Source organism: Glandiceps talaboti, chromosome 5 (assembly GCF_964340395.1).
Source record: "Glandiceps talaboti chromosome 5, keGlaTala1.1, whole genome shotgun sequence".
In the NCBI taxonomy this organism is placed as follows: domain Eukaryota; kingdom Metazoa; phylum Hemichordata; class Enteropneusta; family Spengelidae; genus Glandiceps; species Glandiceps talaboti.
In genome coordinates this window covers 24,958,045-24,983,206 of record NC_135553.1, presented here as the reverse complement: position 1 = coordinate 24,983,206, position 25,162 = coordinate 24,958,045, and the positions used below count along the sequence as shown (strand labels likewise).

Sequence of the window (25,162 nt, the reverse complement as noted above, 5' to 3'; positions counted from 1 at the left end):
TGCCCATTTCAAATGAATTTTGGTGAGAGAAAAGTTGTCTGGCAGACCTGTAAAAAATTGGTCTAGAACAAAATTATGATTGTATGTAATTCCACTGATAAGATAATACTAATGTCAGAACCGTGGATTGAAACCTTTGCCTTAGTGATACTGATAGTAACAGAACTTGGATATCCATAATAAAGTTCTGTTCTTAGGATGTATTTGATTGTATTATATAATAATGTACAATAGCACACATTCTGTTCTTGATTAGGTGTATTTGATACATAAATGTAATGTGTATATTTTTAGTCCATCAACCAAACCATTATTTATTCTTTGGATGTATCCAGTTCTGCAGATATGTACCTAATGGATAACTGAAGTTGTCATAACCCCCCCCCCCACCCCCAATATCATGTTACATAGGTGGTTCTTGTTTGCATCACGACTGAACTGTAAGATTCAATAGTGATATAAGTGTGGTGAAATGCCTGTATAGAGTTTATGAGTGTGTCTGTGTCTGTGTCTGTCTGTCTGTCTCTCTGTCTCTCTGTCTGTCTGTCTGTCTGTCTGACTGACTGTGACTGTGTGTATGTGTGTGTGTGTATCTGTGTGAACTACCAAAATAACTTAAGACTTTGATGTGAACAAATAATGTTTTATTAAAAACAATGTAAATGAATAAAGAAAATCCTAATTTCAAAAAAAAAGGTAGATGTATGATCAAAATGAAATTGAAATTGAAAAATGTGCGAATATCTGTATACAGGTATATTTATTCATGCATCTACAGGCCTGTACACTATCGACACAATACACCTTTCTATATACTACCTCAAAGGTATATACAGGCCTGTACACTATCAAAACAATGCACAGTTCTATATACTACCTCAAAGGTATATACAGGCCTGTACACTATCAAAACAATGCACAGTTCTATATACTACCTCAAAGGTATATACAGGCCTGTACACTATCAAAACAATGCACAGTTCTATATACTACCTCAAAGGTATATACAGGCCTGTACACTATCAAAACAATGCACAGTTCTATATACTACCTCAAAGGTATATACAGGCCTGTACACTATCAAAACAATGCACAGTTCTATATACTACCTCAAAAGTATATACAGGCCTGTACACTATCAAAACAATGCACAGTTCTATATACTACCTCAAAGGTATATACAGGCCTGTACACTATCAAAACAATGCACATTTCTATATACTCAAAGGTATATACAGGCCTGTACACTGTCAAAACAATACACATTTCTATATACTTCCTCAAAAGTATAGACAGGTCTGTACACTATCAAAACAATGCACAGTTCTATATACTACCTCAAAAGTATATACAGGCCTGTACACTATCAAAACAATGCACAGTTCTATATACTACCTCAAAAGTATATACAGGCCTGTACACTATCAAAACAATGCACAGTTCTATATACTACCTCAAAGGTATATACAGGCCTGTACACTATCAAAACAATGCACATTTCTATATACTCAAAGGTATATACAGGCCTGTACACTGTCAAAACAATACACATTTCTATATACTTCCTCAAAAGTATAGACAGGTCTGTACACTATCAAAACAATGCACAGTTCTATATACTACCTCAAAAGTATATACAGGCCTGTACACTGTCAAAACAATGCACAGTTCTATATACTCCTCAAAAGTGTATACAGACCTGTACACTGTCAAAACAATGCACAGTTCTATATACTCAAAGGTATATACAGGCCTGTACACTATCAAAACAGTGCACATTTCTATATACTCAAAGGTATATACAGGCCTGTACACTGTCAAAACAATGCACAGTTCTATATACTCCTCAAAAGTGTATACAGACCTGTACACTGTCAAAACAATGCACAGTTCTATATACTCAAAGGTATATACAGGCCTGTACACTATCAAAACAGTGCACATTTCTATATACTCAAAGGTATATACAGGCCTGTACACTATCAAAACAATGCACAGTTCTATATACTACCTCAAAAGTATATACAGGCCTGTACACTGTCAAAACAATGCACAGTTCTATATACTCCTCAAAAGTGTATACAGACCTGTACACTGTCAAAACAATGCACAGTTCTATATACTCCCTCAAAAGTATATACAGGCCTGTACACTATCAAAACGATGCACACTTCTATATACTCCTCAAAAGCATATACAGGCCTATAGACTATCAAAACAATGCACACTTCTTTATACTCCCTCAAAAGTATACACAGGCCTGTACATTGTCAAATAATACACCCATCTATATACTCCCTCAAAAGTATATACAGGCCTGTACACTATCAAAACAATGCACGCTTCTATCTACTCCCTCAAAAGTATGTACAGGCCTGTACACTATCAAACAATACACCCATATTTATACTCCCAGAAAAGTACATACAGGCCTGTACACTATCAAAACAATGCACACTTCTATATACGCCCTCAAAAGTATGTACATTTGACCAATTTATACGAAAAAGCCGTATTGGTCTTAGACACAACATAACGAGGTAAATGGTTTAACCAAATGTACAAAATACGGTGTCAGTTTTCAACTTTTAAAGATGCAAATAATTTGACCAAGTTCACATTCACATCCTTTGCTTGGGAGTTCTTCTCCTTTACGAAACCTAAATAGGGCCTATATGTAAAGTTATACTTTCACATACGGGCCTACTTTTTACAGATAGACTAATTAGTACTTAGCACAAGATAATCAATCAATTGATCAACACATTTATTATATATTCTGTTCAGTAGCGATGCCCGGAATAACTTTTTGCATACCCGGCAATGAAGTAATCTCTCGCGCGCGATATTCGACGAGATCTTAACCTGAGAGGTTCGAACGCGTCTACGCCTACGTCGCAATCGTTCTGACGTTCTTCACATAATCGAATTCCCAAACATTAACACAGACCGTCTGTTAGACGTAGACTGACGTGCTTGCGGCTTTTGCTCTTGTTGTATCTATGAAGAAATAATCATGTTGTCGAGTATTGAGGTATTCCTTTGCACGCCTGGATTGGTATCTAGGAGAGTATATCAAGGTAAGATATCAACTTTACGCGATGTTTATCAAGAGTTTGGTTTCGATGATTGGACCACTGAGTCGCTTGTTGTATCTGGCAATGCTAGTTAATGCAACACTTACAACGAACTATGGTTCATGACTGAAATGCTATATATATAGTATTACGGGGTTTACAAGACTCTTCCACCTCTCTCTGTCTCTCTGTCTCTCTGTCTCTCTCTGTCTCTCTCTCTGTCTCTGTCTCTGTCTCTCTGTCTCTCTCTCTCTCTCTCTCTCTCTCTCTCTCTCTCTCTCTCTCTCTCTCTCTCTCTCTCTCTCTCTCTCTCTCTCTGTGCGTGATGTATAAATTAACTAATTATTTCTGTTTATTATATGCTTTGTATATTCGATTGCATTGTTTCTATGGAGAAAGAGATGATGGGGTAGGGGTCCGTATATTACGGTACTGACCGAAATCAACCCGGGACTGTTTTCTATATTGACGAAATCAACTCGAAATTATTTTGATAGATAATACAAAAGCAAATGTTACCGGGGTTCCCGATCACATTACCGGAGTTCACCATGGATTTGGCCTCTGACCACTTACGTCGTAGCGTTAGAAAACTTTTGAAATGCTTTGAAAATTATGTTTTAAGAAATAAAAAAAAGCAATTTGCTGCGAAAAATACCTTTAGTATTCTATGAAGTTTTTCAGAAACAATGCACAGTTTGATTTTATGTTTTTCATACTACCTAGAATCGATTTTTTACATTTAGATAAACATGCGTCTTGGATTCGTAATGTAAAAAGAAGCAAGATTAATGTTGAGATTTTTATGGCAAGCCACAGGTGTCGTAAGGCCCTGTAATACACTGGGCTACGCATGAAGTAATTCGTCGCATACGACAAGGCTAGCAACTGCGATGGAGCGCCTACTCGAGGGAACTAGTTGCTTGGCGAGTCGCAAGAACTAACTGTTGCACATGCGTAGCCATACAGAGAGTTACATTCTGTACGTTATTATGAGCAAACACTATTATTTTTAATTTTACCTACATTCTGGATGTTATCATGAGAAAAACTAATTGCACATTGTAAAACGTAAACGTAGTAGTGTTTTACTATGTAACATACTTTCTGTGGACTTAATACACCTGTGGCTTGCCATAAGTTTTTGTTTCAATTCTTGTGTTTATGTGCCATGCCGAACATAAGTTTATAGAGGGCACAGCAACGCAACACATTTATACGGTCAACATGTCACACCCCTACTTGAAAAAAGCTGATGCTTCTGTGGAATCCCGGACGCTCTCTGTCCACGGTTTGGGATCGACTAACACCTTTTAACAATAAGCTTTTCCAAATCAGTGATAGGGGGGACTGTGTCTAAATATAGTGACTCGTTCTTGTTTCCATAACAACAAGTGTCAAATTAAGTAGGATATTCCACGTATAAAGTCAAGTTTCATTCTTTTACAAATTCCCATCTGTAGATATAATTAAAATATTGTAACCTTGACGCGTAGTGCTGATTGCATCCTTGTCTTCAGGCATATATGAACCAATATCAAGACAATAATATATATTATTTTGCTTTATTTTTCTAAAGTACCATTTTATATATTGTTTGTGGTTATTCTCGAAATAAAAGCTATCATAATATTAAGGAACGAGATAAAACGGCCCTACATTACTAATACAGAACACGACAATATAAATATGAATTATAATTATTGTCTTTTTAATCTAGAAAATAGAGAGAGAAGTTTACGAAATGAAGCAAACGAAGTAAGAAGGTTAAGGAAAGAAGTTGAACGAAGAGAAAAGGAAGTTGAAGATATGAAAGACACCATGCGGCGAGAAGTAGAGATAAGACGAAGAAAGATTGAAGAAGAAAGCCAGAGATTTGAAAAGGCGTTGCTAAAGTTAGAGGGAAAGGAGACGATGTTGACAGCTAGACATGGAGAAGTGGAGAAAAGAGAAGGAAAGATTGAAGAAGAAAAACAGAGATTCGAAAAGGAGTTGCTAAAGTTAGTGGTAAGAGAGAGGGTGTTAGCAGATAGAGAGGGAATAGTAGACAGAAGAGAAGGAAATATTGAAGTAGAAAGACAGAGATTCGAAATTGATAGATTAAAGTTGGCAGGAAGAGAGACGTTGTTGGCAGCGAGGAAGCGAGAAGTAGAGCAGAGAGAAGGGAAGTTTGAAGAGGAAAGACAGAGAATGGAAAAGGAGATATTAATTTTAGCGGAAAGCGAGACGGTGTTGACGGATAGAACGCGGAAAGTAGAGCAAAGAGAACGACAGATTGAAGAAGAAAGAGAGAGAACGGAAAAGGAGATATTACAGTTAGCAGGAAGAGAGACAGTGTTGACAGGCAGAGAAGTAGCAGTTACGAAGAGAGAAGAAGAGATTGAAGAATTGAGACAGAGAATGGAAAAGGAGAGACTAAAGTTAGAAGGAAGAGAGACAATGTTGGGAGATAAAGAAGTAGCAGTTGAGAAAAGAGAAGGGAAGATTAAAGAAGAAAGACAGAGAATGGAAAAGGAGGTATTACAGTTAGCAGAAGAAGAGATTGAAGAAGAAAGACAGATAATTGAAAAGGAGATACTAAAGATAGAGATAAGAGAGACGGTGGTGGGAGACAGAGAACGGGAATTTGAGAAGAGAGGAGGAAAGATTGAAGAAGAAAAACAGAGAATTGCTCGTGATAATGAAATTGAAATGAAGTCAAAAATTGAATTTGTAGAAGAAAGAGAAATTGCACTACACAGACGAGAAGCTCATGTTTATTTTAATGAGTGTCTCTTGAGATCAAGAGAAAGTGAACTGATGCAGTGGTTCTATCATGATCAGATGAAGGCAAAGTATCGTTGTCAAGAAGTATGTAAACAACAATGTGAGGAAATAGTGGAAGAGGATGTTTGGATACCGGTCAGTTTGAATAAGTTTGAAAATAAAATATTGGTTTGATTATAAATGAAAACCTAGTGTCGTTTTCAATTGTGTAAGTTTTTACTTGTTTGTGATTCAACTGTATGATGACAATAACTTATGTGTGGGTGTCTGTCTGTCTGTCTGTCTGTGTCTGTCTGAATGTCTGAATGTTGAGGATCGGACATTTTCCAAAACTTCATCTTTAGCAGATTATTTTTGAGAGTCCTTTTGTCATGAACTTTAAATTTACGCAGGCTTCAAATCGACTATACAATGGTGTTGTTCCATCATTGCCGTAAAAAGGTGTAGTGGTTTCACGACTATGGCTGTGATTCCTATGGATGTGAATAGAAGGCTTGCCCGTTCCTATGCACCTTAAAGCTTGAAACTACGTGGATACATTTTTATTAAAAGAACAACAACATTCAACAACTGTTCCTTGCCAGAAAAAAAGTTGAGGATTAACAGGCGTTGATAACAGGTTGCCAAAAAATGTTTTCACGTATCCGACGTTTACCGAAGCAGCATTTTGACCTGCCCTCCCTCAACTTTCTTTCTCTAAAACATGGCCCTCCCCTGTTAAAGTAGTTCAAAACGTCGGTTAAAATGCTATCAGAGATGTAAAAGGACACAAGTCCCAGAATCACAGGTAAGGATTTAATCCCACCGCCGCCACCAATGTTTAACGTTTTAAAGGCATATGTTATTTCCTTCTACAACCGCTAAATACCTGTGTTTGAATCTCATTGGTTGAACTGAAGGCCACAACTAGATTGGTACACTCCCGACATGGGGACTGGGGTCATGATCTCCACAACATCCGTAATATATTATTTACCCAACTAGTTCCATTCTACACATGTGAGACCCACTCCTCTCTTCACACCACAACTGACAATTAATTAATTACTTTGGTTTTCAGCAGCAATCTGATTGATGTAGGCTGATTTCATGAACCTTACCCTAACCCTAACCCTAATTCTAACCCTAAACTTAACCCGAATGGCAGCAATGCGATCTGAAACAGGTCGCAGCGATGGGATAACAAAAAAATAATGTAATGTTAGACAATACAGTAACAATGAGTCAAAGTAAAATGTGACCCTCCCCAATCCCCATTTTCTAAAATGTGACCCTCCCCGAGAGCCGATTTGTAAAAAGTGCCCCCCCCCCCTAATTCCCCTGTAAATACTAAAGATTCCCTTATGACTTATTTCAACCTCACATGCTATACAGGGGTTAGTAGATATTAGAAGACGGGAATGGTACATGGTATTAGTCAAACAAAAACCGTACGATCATTATATTTAGCACCCTAGTGTAATGGTGTAATGACTATATGTTCCTTCTACACCGGGAGAAACAATAGTCAGAATCGCGTATCGAGTCCCGAATTACTCCGTTTGCAAGCAGGACTATCTATTTTCATGCTAGAGAGTTGACTTGAGTAAAGTACTAGTGAAGCTTGAGCGTGAGAATAGAAATAGAAAATGTTACAAATAGTATGACACTTACCAAAATACCAAGAACAAGTAACTTCGTTCAACGCAGATGTAATAGTGAGGACGCTGAAACTCTGCTTTATATTAGATATGCCGTCATCAATTTTCCTTTGATAGACATATCATACATTTGCATATGCAAATTACGCTACATGCTTCTGTTATTCAGTTCTTAATTTTTATCTGCCTAAATCCGTATTGTAATTTTCTTCCTTTCTCACTTCTTTAAGTTTTCTTTATCGATATTTTCAAAGTGTACGTGTACTCATATGAAAATGATGAAAGTGTCACACTTGCAGATAAAAAAAACCTAACTAACATTTTTTCCAGTTCATAAACATATGATTCCCAAACATTTATGAAGTATACAAAGGAGTGTGTATCAAATTGTATAAAATTTACTGTCACAGCAAGATGACAGCATGGGAGTAATTTAGTACGGGAATATAAAGTTGGAAGCAAACACGGGTGCAACTTCGAGTAATTAAATATAACATCTGTGTTTGTATTCTTAGTTTTTTTCCGGAATTCACCGTACCTGATATCATTTATCATACCATCAAGATAATTATATTCTCCCCAGTCTGCCCACACACACATTATATTCTCCCCAGTCTGCCCGCCCACACACACACACACACACACACACACATACATACATACATACATACATACATACATACATACATACATACATACATACATACATACATACATGTATTCGTATGTACATATGTATCTAATTATCAATTTCCTTGACATCTCCCTTAGGATTGATGGTGATGGTATAGCTACATCTGTTTATACTAAACCTACTGATTCACATTCATATTTGCAGTATGGTTCATCACATCCTAATAAGTCTAAAGATTCCATTCCCTATTCACAATTACTTCGTTTACGTCGTATTTGTAGTAGTAATTTAGATTTCAGAGTTAAGAACATAATATACAAGCATTTTAATATCTTACGTTCTAATGGGGTAACCAAATCATTATTTCCTGATGCACCTTTAACAGCTTGGTGTCGTGATACCAATCTTAGAGATATGGTGGTCCATACAGAACAACATGGATTGGAAGTTAATGCTGGTTCATTTCCATTCGATCGTACTCGATGTGGTACATGTCGTTTCATTATTAAAAATAATCATGTTTTTGGCCCTGTTACAAGTAGATTTACTTATATCAGTACTAACGCTGTGTATTGTTTCTATTGCAGTACATGCCAGAGATGTGGGGGGGGGGGGGTTGTATACAGGTTCGACTGTATGTCGTGTTGGTGATCATTTCGTGGAACATCTCCGTCTTACCAGACAAAAGAATTACCAAAGATCATAGTGTATCAGATATAATGTCTATTTCAGGAATTTGTAAGGTTTCTGGTGATGAGGATCAATTGAGGTTGAGGGAGGAGGAAATCAATGTCCATCTCAGAACGTTGAAACCCCATGGAATTAATATATTATTTACATCATTCTCTAATATCTAATTACGTTTATTCTATCTTTCAGGCGTGTTCTGTAGGGTTCTCTTTGGTGCGTGTGACTTTTAGATCTTTCATCACGTATTTTACCGTTTATGAGAACTTGCGGTGTGTCGTTCTGTTCCACATTTAGATATACAGTCAGGTGATGCCCTACTATATATCTTGTCTTGATATCCTAAGATAAAGATTTGATTCGAAATGTCAGGATTGAATTTATTTATCTATCAGGACTGTTCTACTCATCACTTTTGCACTCCTGCACACATACCTACCTACCTACCCACATACCTACCTACACACACACACACACACACACACATACATACACACACACACATACATACATACATACATACATACATACATACATACATACATACATACATACATACATACATACATACATACATACATACATACATACATACACACCTACATATAATATATATTGCAACACATAATGTGTGTATGTGTGTGTATGTGTGTGTGTGTGTGTGTGTGTGTGTGTGTGTGTGTGTGTGTGTGTGTGTGTGTGTGTGTGTGTGTGTGTGTGACATTGGGGCTTAATTCTTAACTTCATTTAATGTAGATGCGTTTGTTTAACGTTTTATGATACAAGGTACCACCCCTGGTTCTCCAATGCGAGCACACAGGGAGAGTCCATAGGCCTAGTTCAACAATTTTAAGAGTTAACGATTATAACTGAGTTGGTAAATAATGTCTTTGTTTGAACGATCCCCCCAAAATTGCTCACACGTTAAAAATGTAGATTAATATTATTACAAAGTAAACACAAAGAAAGGGATTGTAACCTTTCCAACACAGCAGATACTGAAACTGTTGAAATGGGCCAAGATGGAGGAATTGCCCGAGAAAACCTCTTCAGTCCTGATATGCACACAACAAATTAAAGTGAGGGAAGAAAGAAACTGTTTTACATATGAAGTCCATAAAAGACTGGATTAGGAGGACAAGTCAGGAAGTGAAGAAAAAGAAGAGAAACCTGTTGATTATTTGTCTTTGCTGATGGTAGATTTATGAAGTTTGATGTGGCAGTGGGGAGAGGGTCTTTTCACTTGTTAACGTTGTCTAACGGAGTAGATTCTGAAAGTACGTTGTTATTTGGTATGTAGTTTAACCTTTTGTCAAAGTTTTTAAAAAAATGTACTTTGTAAAACCCAACTCAGATTAGCTCTCACTATACTAAGAATTAAGGTATGTGAATAGTTAGATCAGAAAATACAATAATTCTAGGTTAATATTTGGCTTAAATTGGCAGCAGTTACTAATTATGATTTAGTTGAATAGTTTAATAGACTACATGTAGTGACATTTTATGTTCATAAACTGACACGTCATCTCACTTTGATAGAATATTGAAATGATAGTTGAACCGCTAGAGACCTAGCTGAAAAATGTACAAAATAATTAATTTGACAAAATACAGTGAATGATAACAGACCACTATACACTCACTGTCGTAGTTTTCGGACATATATATATATCGACTCGTCCCACGATCGCCGCCGTTTTCTCCGGAACTGTGATATTGTCATGCACATTGATTCGAACGAAATATTACTAAAGATATGATTCAACACTAATTTTGTGGTATCGGTTTTGAGAGCACTAATATCGGCGATCACAAAGTTACCGTAAGTGTTTTCGCTTAACCAAAATACGTGGAAATGTTACAAAATCACTTGAATGTCATTTCGCTCTATAAATAACTCATTTATAGTTTTCTCCCAGTGCTCTGTTCAAACTAGATGGCATTTTCCATGAAATCTGGCTAAAACGAAAATATGGCATATCTGGAGCAGATATCGGACAATGCACATGTTTGCGCGCCCAAGACATATACTGCACTGCCAAGCGGCGTCGTGAACTGTCCGGGGTCGAATTCGGTAGTAGGACAGTGTTATGTTCATGATAGTTCCTTTGCAAAAACAATCAACATTAGTGTAACGGTGATTAAAATACCACAATACCAATGTTTTTGCCCATTATTTAAATCAAACGGGGTGGCGAAATTCATAACTTACGCGACAAATACGTAAATCGGCGTGGAAGGTCGTGTCCGATTACCAATATTGTCGTCCGAGTACTAACTAAAGTCATCGATGTAGTGGGGTTTAGTCTGTAAGGTACGCCGTGGCACACTCACACACCGGCCAACCCCTCCCCCTGTGAGAGGAGGCCGGTGAGGGCGTACCGTCACGACGTATAATACAGTCTATGTAGGGTCATTCGGGGACTACGTCATCAACAAAGTTATTTCTGACTTGAAACACTTGAAAAAGAACCTAAGGAAAATGTCTTAGCTGCAACGATGCGTGTTACTTTTATGCGGTGTTCATCCAATAGTAATCATCAAATAACATAATCATGTCCGAAAACTGCAACAGTGAGTGTAGAGTGATTAGAACTAATGACTGAAAAGATGTACAAACAATTATAAATGTTTATTAAAATGTCGTAACGTTTTATTTGTTCCTATCATTAATTATTTGGCGGGACTTGAAATGTTCCGTTCTTGTTGGCCATTTTAGATCCGTGTATATGCCGGGCATTGTCATTGATAAATCAACATGTCAACGTCAAAGTAAACTTCTCTAGTTGTCAGTTCCAGCCATTTATTCATAATTCATTGCCGACAATAATCATTTTATCGTTTTTCCGTGTACTCAGTTGTATACTCGTGTGACCATATATAGCCCTGCATTAGGGTTGTCGATGGCCCAGTGATTAATTAATTAAACTACTTGCGCCCCTTACCACTGTGGTCGGGGTTCGAAACCCATTCGCACGATTCAGGGTTTAATTAAATTTACCACTGTAAGTGTAAGTGGGTTCTACCGGACAACGCAGGTTTTCCCCGCCTGGTACTCCGTTTTCCTCCTGCGATAACATTTGACCCTTCCCCCTCCTGTTACTGGGCAATCAATGCTTGTTAGATGATACATAAGTTAATAAAATGTAGAGGTACCGTTGATTTACAACCTTGCTAGCTACCCCGACCTCATGTGCCAATGATTCAATGACCACCAACGTATGTTTTCAAGTACGAGTTGGTTACTGAGAATTGTGGAAAGTCAAGACGACTGTTGACAGTCTAGTCTATAGTGTCAAAATCCGACGTAATGTGATACATACTGCCGGTGGTGGTGGGGTCCGTCAGTGGATGATGGGGTGGTGGTGGTGGTGGTGGTGGTGGTGGTGGTGGTGGTGGTGATGGTGGTGGTGGTGGTGGTGGTGGTGGTGGTGGTGGTGGTGTGTCTGTGTCTGTGTCTGTGTCTGTGTCTGTGTCTGTGTCTGTGTGTCTGTGTGTGTGTGGCACAGGCACTTGTCTCCCGCGAGATACGTAGCAGAATGTTTCTATGAGAATACAAGATATAAGATATGTTTCTTCTTCAAAGTTTGTGGTGAGTGAACTTGCGCGATCACAGAAACAAGCTTAAGTGTAATTTTACCCCTTTCATAAATAGTTGGCTAAAATACGACAATATTATCGACGTTTTATATTGTATCCTGATAGAAACATTCTGAATCGTATCTCGGGAAGCAAGTGGTGTGTGTGGGGGGGGGGGGGGACTGTGGAGAAAGTTTTCTCATTCAATGTATTTTTATTTTATAACTTCTTAGTATTATCTTATAATTATTTTGTGTATTTTAAAAATACATAGAGCCCTCACTTCACCTTGACACCCCCCCCCCCCCCCAATTTCAAGAATGCAAGTGATGCAACAATGAGCAAATGAGTCGTTGGCAGGAGCATCGTTTGTCAGGTTTAAGAGTATAACCTACATAGTAATTCTCCAGACACAGGATTCATGAATGGATTATTCTACGGATTATATCATATACGGTACACAAGAATGAAAAATAGTTGTGTGTGGTATCCAGCTGTATAGCATCTTCACGAACGCTGTAGAGCAAAAAACAAAAACAAAAGTATATTCATTGTACCTGTTTAGAGGGCGTAGTTGTCAGTGGCCAGAGACACAAACCAACGAACATCGGTAGTTTGGTTTGACTTCCGTGTTTCACAGAACTTCGGAAGCCGATGAATACATGTACTTGGCAAGATGTTGGTGGGTTATAGTCCGGTTGTACAATCTTTGCTAGCTACCCTCTTTACATGGGGTCTAACAGCGGCAGGGTCAGCGTTGGTTTTCGTATTTAGAACGGGAAAGGTAAGGACATCGCGTATAATCGCATGTGCACTTGTTGTTTCAGTGATCGATCACTATGTACACGGTGCAGTGGAGCTTGCAAGCCTTACACATGTACAAGTTACAGTACACTACCACTCGTATATTTTGCCCAACTCTGTCTCCTCTATTGTCAAGAAGGCCTGTAAATGGTCGCAATTACTCGTACAAGTTCGATCTCACCCCAGCTGCTTCAGGAGAAAATGAAAATTGTGGATAGGTGTTATGATCATTGTCCATGCCATGCCATGATGCTGTCGAAATATTAGCCACGTAATGTAAACAATATGGTTTCATTTCATTGACATCCAGTTTGGTGAAATGATGATGTGGATTATGCAGGCCAGTGAATAAATTAATTCAGTCTATAGAAATGGCCCATATAGTTGAAATGGATCAACCAAACTGTGTTAGTTTCATATTTTATTTGCATAATACCATCTGGTCAATTTCCCACTGTATGAATTTTGGCTGTTTACAACACTGCTGCCCCCCCCCCCCTTGAAATTAGAGGACATTCCTGAGACAACCACCACTCTATCAGGCTACAACTGTAATTATTAGGATTGGTACATCACATAGAAAAAAAACAACAGCTGTTAAAAGCAAAGTAAACAAACATTAATTAAATTGAATGAATTTCTAGTTTGGAGAATGTAATATTGTTTTGAAATAATTACTATGTGCAAATTTGTGCAATCATTAATGAAAGTAAGATAGCGAAAGTATGAATTATTCTATCATGCAATCATACATTATGTCACCTGACAATCACCTGATTATCACCTGACTATATAAACTCACCAAGTCATAAGCCATGCATTGTTTCTGCCATGTATCTCACCTCAGACCATTCTTTGTAGTGGTCTGAGATCTAACATGCCCTAGTTTGGCACAAAGGTGACTTACCATATTATATTAAGGGCATCTGAACAATCAAATTGTGGCCTTTTTTGGTGCAAAATCCAACATTTCTACATTAACTCAGGAAGTATGTTATAATTATATGAAGAGATTCGGTTCAATTGTTCCTATGCATATTATCAGATGTAATATGTTTCCTACGTGCCATGGCAATTATAGTTTGATATAAAATGTGATATTGACTCACTGTGTCTTATTTTGCAGAGGAAAGTACTAGATGGCAGTTTAGGATTTGCAGCAGGAGTAAGTATAACCGTGTACAGAATATCAAAGTATAATATTCACGTCCATCAGTGCACAGATGTATAGATACATATTTGAATAATGGTGACGGATCATTTTGTCCCAATTTCAACTCGTCCCATTTCAACTCATCCAATTCAATTCACCCCAATTTCAGTAGATCAGATTTGTGGGCTGATTGCTTGTTTTTATTTTTCGTTATTTGTTTAACATAAAAAATTTGGTTTTCTTACCAAAATGATGGATAGATAAACCAAATTGAACGTCAATATAGTGGACACATGATGTTTTCACGTCTACCGTAATGTCTTTTATAACTAAAATCAGGAAATACAATTGTGACCTAATCCTAATGCAACTTCACTGACTTCCAGGAATTCATCCAGCCAAACTCTGACTTCCAGGGAGTCATCCAGCCAAACTCTGACTTCCAGGAATTCATCCAGCCAAACTCTGACTTCCAGGAATTCATCCAGCCAAACTCTGTACTTTATTTTATTTTATGATAGAAATCAAGATGAACACTGGACACAAATAGCCATAGAATAGGCTTTATATAATTAATTACCTCATTCTTTTACTAAGTTTTAGTGATAAGAGGTTTTGATATGCATTGTACATGTAGGCTTCTATCAATGCATTGTACATGTAGGCTTCTATCAGTGCATTGTACATGTAGACTTCTATCAGTGCATTGTACATGTAGGCTTCTATCAGTGCATTGTACATGTAGGCTTCTATCAATGCATTGTACATGTAGGCTTCTATCAGTGCATTGTACATGTAGGCTTCTATCAGTGCATTGTACATGTAGGCTTCTATCAGTGCATTGTACATGTAGGCTTCTATCAATGCATTGTACATGTAGGCTTCTATCAGTGCATTGTACATGTAGGCTTCTATCAGTGCATTGTACATGTAGGCTTCTATCAATGCATTGTACATGTAGACTTCTATCAATGCATTGTACATGTAGGCTTCTATCAATGCATTGTACATGTAGACTTCTATCAGTGCATTGTACATGTAGGCTTCTATCAGTGCATTGTACATGTAGGCTTCTATCAGTGCATTGTACATGTAGGCTTCTATCAGTGCATTGTACATGTAGGCTTCTATCAGTGCATTGTACATGTAGACTTCTATCAATGCATTGTACATGTAGGCTTCTATCAGTGCATTGTACATGTAGGCTTCTATCAGTGCATTGTACATGTAGGCTTCTATCAGTGCATTGTACATGTAGGCTTCTATCAATGCATTGTACATGTAGGCTTCTATCAGTGCATTGTACATGTAGACTTCTATCAATGCATTGTACATGTAGGCTTCTATCAATGCATTGTACATGTAGGCTTCTATCAATGCATTGTATATGTAGGCTTCTATCAGTGCATTGTACATGTAGGCTTCTATCAGTGCATTGTACATGTAGACTTCTATCAATGCATTGTACATGTAGGCTTCTATCAATGCATTGTACATGTAGGCTTCTATCAATGCATTGTACATGTAGGCTTCTATCAGTGCATTGTACATGTAGGCTTCTATCAGTGCATTGTACATGTAGGCTTCTATCAGTGCATTGTACATGTAGGCTTCTATCAATGCATTGTACATGTAGACTTCTATCAGTGCATTGTACATGTAGACTTCTATCAGTGCATTGTACATGTAGGCTTCTATCAATGCATTGTACATGTAGACTTCTATCAGTGCATTGTACATGTAGGCTTCTATCAGTGCATTGTACATGTAGACTTCTATCAGTGCATTGTACATGTAGGCTTCTATCAGTGCATTGTACATGTAGGCTTCTATCAGTGCATTGTACATGTAGGCTTCTATCAGTGCATTGTACATGTAGGCTTCTATCAATGCATTGTACATGTAGACTTCTATCAGTGCATTGTACATGTAGACTTCTATCAATGCATTGTACATGTAGACTTCTATCAGTGCATTGTACATGTAGACTTCTATCAGTGCATTGTACATGTAGACTTCTATCAATGCATTGTACATGTAGACTTCTATCAGTGCATTGTACATGTAGACTTCTATCAGTGCATTGTACATGTAGACTTCTATCAGTGCATTGTACATGTAGACTTCTATCAATGCATTGTACATGTAGGCTTCTATCAATGCATTGTACATGTAGACTTCTATCAATGCATTGTACATGTAGGCTTCTATCAATGCATTGTACATGTAGGCTTCTATCAATGCATTGTACATGTAGGCTTCTATCAATGCATTGTACATGTAGACTTCTATCAGTGCATTGTACATGTAGGCTTCTATCAGTGCATTGTACATGTAGGCTTCTATCAATGCATTGTACATGTAGGCTTCTATCAATGCATTGTACATGTAGGCTTCTATCAGTGCATTGTACATGTAGGCTTCTATCAATGCATTGTACATGTAGGCTTCTATCAATGCATTGTACATGTAGGCTTCTATCAGTGCATTGTACATGTAGACTTCTATCAATGCATTGTACATGTAGACTTCTATCAATGCATTGTACATGTAGGCTTCTATCAGTGCATTGTACATGTAGACTTCTATCAATGCATTGTACATGTAGGCTTCTATCAGTGCATTGTACATGTAGGCTTCTATCAGTGCATTGTACATGTAGACTTCTATCAATGCATTGTACATGTAGGCTTCTATCAGTGCATTGTACATGTAGACTTCTATGAATGCATTGTACATGTAGACTTCTATCAATGCATTGTACATGTAGGCTTCTATCAATGCATTGTACATGTAGACTTCTATCAATGCATTGTACATGTAGGCTTCTATCAGTGCATTGTACATGTAGACTTCTATCAGTGCATTGTACATGTAGGCTTCTATCAGTGCATTGTACATGTAGACTTCTATCAGTGCATTGTACATGTAGGCTTCTATCAGTGCATTGTACATGTAGACTTCTATCAGTGCATTGTACATGTAGGCTTCTATCAGTGCATTGTACATGTAGACTTCTATCAGTGCATTGTACATGTAGGCTTCTATCAGTGCATTGTACATGTAGACTTCTATCAGTGCATTGTACATGTAGGCTTCTATCAATGCATTGTACATGTAGGCTTCTATCAATGCATTGTACATGTAGGCTTCTATCAGTGCATTGTACATGTAGACTTCTATGAATGCATTGTACATGTAGACTTCTATCAATGCATTGTACATGTAGGCTTCTATCAATGCATTGTACATGTAGACTTCTATCAATGCATTGTACATGTAGGCTTCTATCAGTGCATTGTACATGTAGACTTCTATCAGTGCATTGTACATGTAGGCTTCTATCAGTGCATTGTACATGTAGACTTCTATCAGTGCATTGTACATGTAGGCTTCTATCAGTGCATTGTACATGTAGACTTCTATCAGTGCATTGTACATGTAGGCTTCTATCAGTGCATTGTACATGTAGACTTCTATCAGTGCATTGTACATGTAGGCTTCTATCAGTGCATTGTACATGTAGACTTCTATCAGTGCATTGTACATGTAGGCTTCTATCAATGCATTGTACATGTAGGCTTCTATCAATGCATTGTACATGTAGACTTCTATCAATGCATTGTACATGTAGGCTTCTATCAATGCATTGTACATGTAGGCTTCTATCAGTGCATTGTACATGTAGACTTCTATCAGTGCATTGTACATGTAGGCTTCTATCAGTGCATTGTACATGTAGACTTCTATCAGTGCATTGTACATGTAGGCTTCTATCAGTGCATTGTACATGTAGACTTCTATCAGTGCATTGTACATGTAGGCTTCTATCAATGCATTGTACATGTAGGCTTCTATCAATGCATTGTACATGTAGACTTCTATCAATGCATTGTACATGTAGGCTTCTATCAATGCATTGTACATGTAGACTTCTATCAGTGCATTGTACATGTAGACTTCTATCAATGCATTGTACATGTAGGCTTCTATCAGTGCATTGTACATGTAGGCTTCTATCAGTGCATTGTACATGTAGACTTCTATGAATGCATTGTACATGTAGGCTTCTATCAGTGCATTGTACATGTAGGCTTCTATGAATGCATTGTACATGTAGACTTCTATCAGTGCATTGTACATGTAGACTTCTATCAGTGCATTGTACATGTAGGCTTCTATCAGTGCATTGTACATGTAGGCTTCTATGAATGCATTGTACATGTAGACTTCTATCAGTGCATTGTACATGTAGACTTCTATCAGTGCATTGTACATGTAGGCTTCTATCAGTGCATTCCTGATTTTCATACATGTACACGTAAATCATACTGCAAAGATCTGCAAATTACTTTTACTACATAATTTTGAAAGGGATTGGGATTAGTTGAAAATGGGATGAGTTAATATTGGGGCGAGTTGAAATGGGACTAGTTGAAATTGGTGTGAAGTGAATCGCAATCAAATAACTGGATATGCAGTACTTAGCCCAAGAAGGAAGTTGATGTCATAAAAGGCACAGCATACAATGTGGTGTTACTGATATGTGGTGTGTTACAAAACACATATTGACTAATTGTATATCATACGTCAGTTTCCCTAGGACCTGTGGGGCACCCCAACACAGACTGTTTCCCTAGGGCTTTGCTCTTGGGAGAAACAGCCTGTGTTTGGGTGATCTACAGGCCCTCAAGGAAACATATGATGTTGCCCTCTCAATCAGTCAACATACGTAACATATGATGTTGCCCTCTCAATCAGTCAACATACGTAACATATGATGTTGCCCTCTCAATCAGTCAACATACGTAACATATGATGTTGCCCTCTCAATCAGTCAACATACGTAACATATGATGTTGCCCTCTCAATCAGTCAACATACATAACATATGATGTTGCCCTCTCAATCAGTCAACATACATAACATATGATGTTGCCCTCTCAATCAGTCAACATACGTAACATATGATGTTGCCCTCTCAATCAGTCAACATACGTAACGTGATGTTGCCCTCTCAATCAGTCAACATACATAACAGATCATGTTGCCCTCTCAATCAGTCAACATACGTAACATATGATGTTGCCCTCTCAATCAGTCAACATACGTAACGTGATGTTGCCCTCTCAATCAGTCAACATGTGAATAACGTTATTTGTATATACAGGTAATGCTGGCTGCCTCCTATTGGTCACTTCTAGCACCAGCCATAGAACTAGCTGAACAATCTGGTAACTATGGCGATAAAGGACAGTGGGCTTTCATCCCTACAGCTATTGGGTTTGGTCTTGGTGCTGGGTTTGTCTACATGGCTGACTGGATGTTACCTTACTTGGTATGTACAGTATAGTCCTTGTATAGGGGAAAACATATAGCATTGTATATCGTATATCATGTAATATACATTTGTGTTCTAAAGGAACTAAAATTCTCTGTTGCAAAAACAAAAATGGCCTTGTATTTTTCTGTGCGAGCATTATCTTGCATTCTGTCAATGGCATTTTGAATCATTTTGAAACAGCTCCGGAGATACATGTAAATGTAACGTACAATTTCTTTATCCATAGGGTGTGAGTTCACCAAATATTGCACTTGCGTTAGAAACAGAAGAAAAAATTCACCAAGAAGAACAAATTGATGTCCATTATGATAATTCATCAACCATAATAGGTAAGAAAACCATAACATCACTTTATGGTATTGTGACAACTATTGTGACATCTATTCACTCTCAGTTTTTAGTTGTGGAAAGGCTTCATTGCAACCTTATATTTACCTTATTCACATATTTCTATTGAAAGGCGATTATTTAATTACAAGGTAATAGTGAACTCAGCAGTAGCGCAATGTGTTCCTTTTATGACATCATCATCATCATCATCATCATTATCATCATCATCATCATCATCATCTCATACGTATGCAAATTTCCTATTATGACATAATTTCATACATATGCAAATTTTTCTTTGCTGTTCAGGAATTTTTGACCTTTTGAAAGTGTTTCTTCAACCTATTTTTAACAATTAATATAGTTTTTACAACTGAAATAAAGGTCATAAGCTATTACTTTGTTCAAGAAACCTACAAAAAATTTTCAGTAAAATCTTGAAGAAAAACCATGGTCACCATGCAAATTTTTGAAAGTCAAATTTTAGAATCCAAAATGGCCACCACTTTAGAATCCAAAATGGCCACCAAATACTGTGTTAACTGTATTGGAAAATAAAAGATTTTCTTTGAAAATAAGATAGTGAACCCAAAACATATTTTGTTTATTATTTCAAAGTACCAGGAACAAGCTGTCATAAGACAAAATTTTGAGATAATTCAATAACTTTGTTTTCAGGGAAAATTGGCCCCTAGGCACATTCTTCACGTTAGCGGTCTAGAAGTATTTGAGTCATCTTTTTAAGATACTTTTTACTGTTTGTCTGAGAAACAACACAGTGTTTACAGCAAACTAGTTAGGACAGGTCCAAATATAGTCAAAAAAATTCAAGATTACAAATTATATCATGTCTTATTTTGTAGGTGTATCAGAAAATGGACCATCAAGTACAACACAGAGACGTCGACCATTGAATCCTTCTGAAGTTATAGATGACGCTGAAGGAGGATTTTCAAATAAATCTATGTCAATCTCACAGAGAAAACTTAGTTGGAGACGAATTCTTTTATTAATAATTGCTATTACTATACATAATATACCAGGTGAGAACAAAAGAAAAACTTTGAACTTCAAAATATTTTGTCAAATCAATAATCTGTCTTTTGAATTTGAGTTTATATACTAATTTGACTTGCATGCAGTGTATCACTATGTTCAGTTGTTAGTTAGTGGTTAGGCTGGTATAGGGTTACTCTGTATGCTTATGGTTTGTAAGGAAAACAGTTGTATTTTAGAACAAACAGAGTGGAGCATGAATGTGTTAATCTAACTGTAAATTTGATCCTAAATACAGTTTGTGTTGTTGTTGTTACCTTTATCAGAGGGTTTAGCTGTTGGTGTGGGTTTTGGTGCAATTGGTAAAACAGCTTCAGCTACTTTTGAAAATGCCAGGTAATGTTAAACTTTCATTGTTGTGTCTTTTAGTAACATTCTTAGATATTTTAAAACCACTCGTAAATTATTGTTCACTGTGAAAAATATAAAAATAAATATGAATTAAAAGTTGTTTGGTTGTAAATGTTCAGAAATGATAGAAATTATAGGTGTAATCCACCATAAGATATCAAAATATCTCTCTGTGTGTCTCTCAGTCTTTCTCTGTCCCTGTCTCCCTGTCTCTCTCTTGTCTCTTTCTCTGTCTCTGGCTCTCTCTGTCTCTGACCCTGCCTTTCTCTCTCTCTCTCTGTCTCTCTCTCTCTCTCTCACTCTCTCTCTCTTGTGACTTCATCATTTTCTTACTCACAATCAGTCTGAAGTTATGAAATAATTGTCTTCTGTGCAATTTTGTATATTCCTAGAAATCTTGCTATTGGTATAGGAATTCAAAATTTTCCCGAAGGCCTTGCAGTTAGTCTTCCTTTGCGAGGGGCAGGGTATTCTACATGGAAAAGTTTTTGGTAAGATAATTAATTTGTTATATCACATGACCTATGAATCTGACCTGTACTCAAATCTTTTGAATTTGGTTTATTATTGTCTATGAATCTAACCTGTACTCAAATCTTTTGAATTTGGTTTATTATTGTCCATGGTGTGTGTGTGTGTGTGTGTGTTTTGTGAGTATGTGCCAATATATGTGTGTGCACCCTTAAACTTAGACGTGTTGTGTAGCCTCCCATATCATTATAAGCATTATTTTTCTCACATATTTCTTTCATACCCTTCTTTCCAATCATCATTTGACTTGAAAACAGTCTTTAGTGCAGGGCCAACAGCGCCCTCAAGTGTCCGTATTTACTTTTAATTGTCAGTCAATGTTAAGCTTGCAGTTCAGTTTTGTTGAAATGTTTGACTTCATTCTCCTGCCTAATATTTTAAGATGTGTTACAGACCCTTTGCCTTTGTTTTATTTACACTCCTGAAAAGATTTTCACTGTTCAACTAGACATTCCACAGTAATGTGTCTCTAGAGGGCAGTATGTAATGGAGGATTGTTCACATATTTTACATACCAATTTCATATTATACTATCATGTTAAATCATTAAAAAAAATTGAGAGATTGAGAGAAAAAAATCACCTGACTATTTAAGAGAAACAGAGATAGGTAAATATATGAAGTGTCTGCCATGGAATTTCAAACTTAAAATACCAGGCAGGTATTGTAGCAGAAACAAGGAGGATCTGTTTGTTCGTAAGCAGAGTGTAACTGTGGCATGCATGGATCTATGTTTCAGGTTTACAGGGTTCACTAGTTGTCAAACACCACAGCATGCCAAGGATAGTTTGAAAGTCAATGTATTGAGAACTGATCTCACTGCGTCATGCAGTTGGTATTCCATTGCCAAAGGCCAAGTGGTCCAAATACATAATAGTTTTAAACCGTGTTGTTTGAATCCCAAGGTCTTGTTTAACCATGGATACTAATCCTATGATTGGAGCAATGGGGATCAGTCTTATGTTAAAGATCAATGAGTTCTGTAGTTCTTTCAGCCACCTGTCTTTTTATGCCCAAATTATAATATGAATCTGAAAGAAGCCTCAGAAATGAACTGTTTAATCTTTTATTGTATGTAACTTTGTTCAAGAAAACGCCAACCCATTCTCAGTTGAAATCAAGAAAGAAAGTCAAGGGTCTGTGTACAAACTTTTGAAATACAGGTCAAAATGTTATCAAAATTCAGCCATTTTAGAATCCAATATGGCTGCTGAATCCAATATGGTCGCTGAATTATGTATATTTTACTGTATGGGGAAAATACAAGATCGTTGATATCCTTGAAAACAAGATGTGGGAACCAGCATTTATGTTATCAAATTAAAGGGTCACAGACAAGCTTTTATGTCAGTGTTTTGAGAGACTTTAAGAACTTTGATTTTCACTGAAATATCTCCATGACTCCTTGATTTGAGCCGTCACTGTGCCCAAGGACTTCAGCCATTCCAAAACAAATGGCAGCAATGGGGCTCGAACCTGCAACCTGCAGATTCCAAGCTGGTCATGCTAACCATTTGCCCATTGTGACTTAGATGAAGGAAGTATCGTCCCATTATATGATTTCACCTGTATAAGATTATTGCTACATAGAGTAGGGGAGAGGGGTACAAATCCAGATAGTATGTCTAAATGTACTGTAACAATATATTACAATGGTTATGTTCAGGTATGGTCAACTAAGTGGGATGGTTGAGCCTATAGCTGGTGTCCTTGGAGCTGTTGCCATGGTAGTAGCTGAGCCATTGCTACCCTATGCTATGGCATTTGCTGCAGGTGCTATGGTATATGTGGTTGTTGATGACATAGTACCAGAGTCACAAAGTGGGTAAGTAAAAACACAACCCTTGTAAGCTTTCAAGGAAAAGTCCAGTCAAACTTATTTCTGTTTTAAGTACACTTGTATCAATTATTGCCATCAACTGACACATGATTTGAGTGATGGCATAGCACCACAGTAACTTATTCATCTTTCTTTAAATTCATGTGAAGTCCTACTGCTCTTGGCAAGTGTTCAGCCATTTTGGGGGGATTTCCTGCAAGGGTTTATGGGAAGACATCATATGATGACATCACATTTACCATGATCTCTTTGTCAGGCAAATACAACCAGTGTTTTTAATAATGTCATGAAAGATTTCATCCAGAGTTAGAACCAATGCAATTTTTATTTGTTTTCACCACCTTGTACTTAAACTTTAATATCAAATAATATCAAATAATATCAAATAATATCAAATAATATCAGTACCTATAGTTATCAAAGCTAATCTGTTTACATGACAACCATGAATATATTACATCTTTCAGTGGAAATGGTATTCTTGCATCATGGGGCTGCATAATCGGATTCATTGTGATGATGTCATTGGATGTTGGACTTGGTTGACCTTAATCAACACCACAGTTGACCCCAGTCATGAAAGCCTAGTTGACCTTACTTGACATCAGTTGACCCCACTCGGGGATACTTTGTTGACCTCACTTGACCCCAGTCACATAACCTTGGAAATAACATTGAAGTGCAATTCAGTGTGACAGGTCATAGGTGAACTTGTAGAACAGAGTTCATTCAAGAGTCATTGACCTGGGTAATTTTTACATTCACATAGCTTTACATGTGCCTGGTGCTGTCTTATGGATTGATTTTATTGGTGATTATAATTAGTATCACCATTATAAACATATGACTAATAATCTTGATTCATCTCAGTCCATGTAGACTTCTATTGTCATGTATTAGTATATTTAGTTTTTTAGTTTTTGCCCTAACAAAGGATTTGAAATTGTTTATGAGATTTTATTGTCCAATGATATTGTTATGTATGATTTTATGAACAAAGTAAGTATATTGATTCTTTTCATTTTATGTGCATAAATCACCCAAGGTTGTACAAGAAAACAATATGTCACTCTTGTGAGCTACAAGTTGATGTGTTCATTCAACGAATCATCATCTTGTAGTCATGACAACATATTCAACAACAACCAATCAAAGAATTTCTTCCACCTACAGGACAGTTCTATTTGTAATACGATAACTCAAGTAAGAGGAACACCACACTGTGGAATAAAAGGTATTGTCATAAATATGTCTAGGAATGTTTTCAATCATCCAGGTATGAAGTTCATAATGAAGTAATTATAATCTATCCAACTGGACTTGCTGTTGTTTTGAATGACAACAGTTTCACGTCCTACCCTGGACACTTC

At 37.1% G+C, this 25,162-nt stretch overlaps 1 protein-coding gene across 1 annotated transcript; it reads left to right on the top strand.

The window, feature by feature from the left end:
- Nucleotides 1-13,018: 13,018 nt before the first annotated feature.
- On the top strand, nucleotides 13,019-24,678 carry LOC144434960 (zinc transporter ZIP11-like). Its single transcript, XM_078123490.1, has 9 exons — nucleotides 13,019-13,167; nucleotides 14,314-14,352; nucleotides 19,511-19,678; nucleotides 19,911-20,013; nucleotides 20,878-21,057; nucleotides 21,337-21,406; nucleotides 21,814-21,912; nucleotides 23,619-23,777; nucleotides 24,260-24,678. Exons 1-9 carry the CDS (start codon nucleotides 13,060-13,062, stop codon nucleotides 24,336-24,338), a joined length of 1,005 nt encoding a protein of 334 aa, XP_077979616.1. The 5' UTR covers nucleotides 13,019-13,059; the 3' UTR covers nucleotides 24,339-24,678.
- The last annotated feature ends 484 nt before the right edge of the window (nucleotides 24,679-25,162 follow it).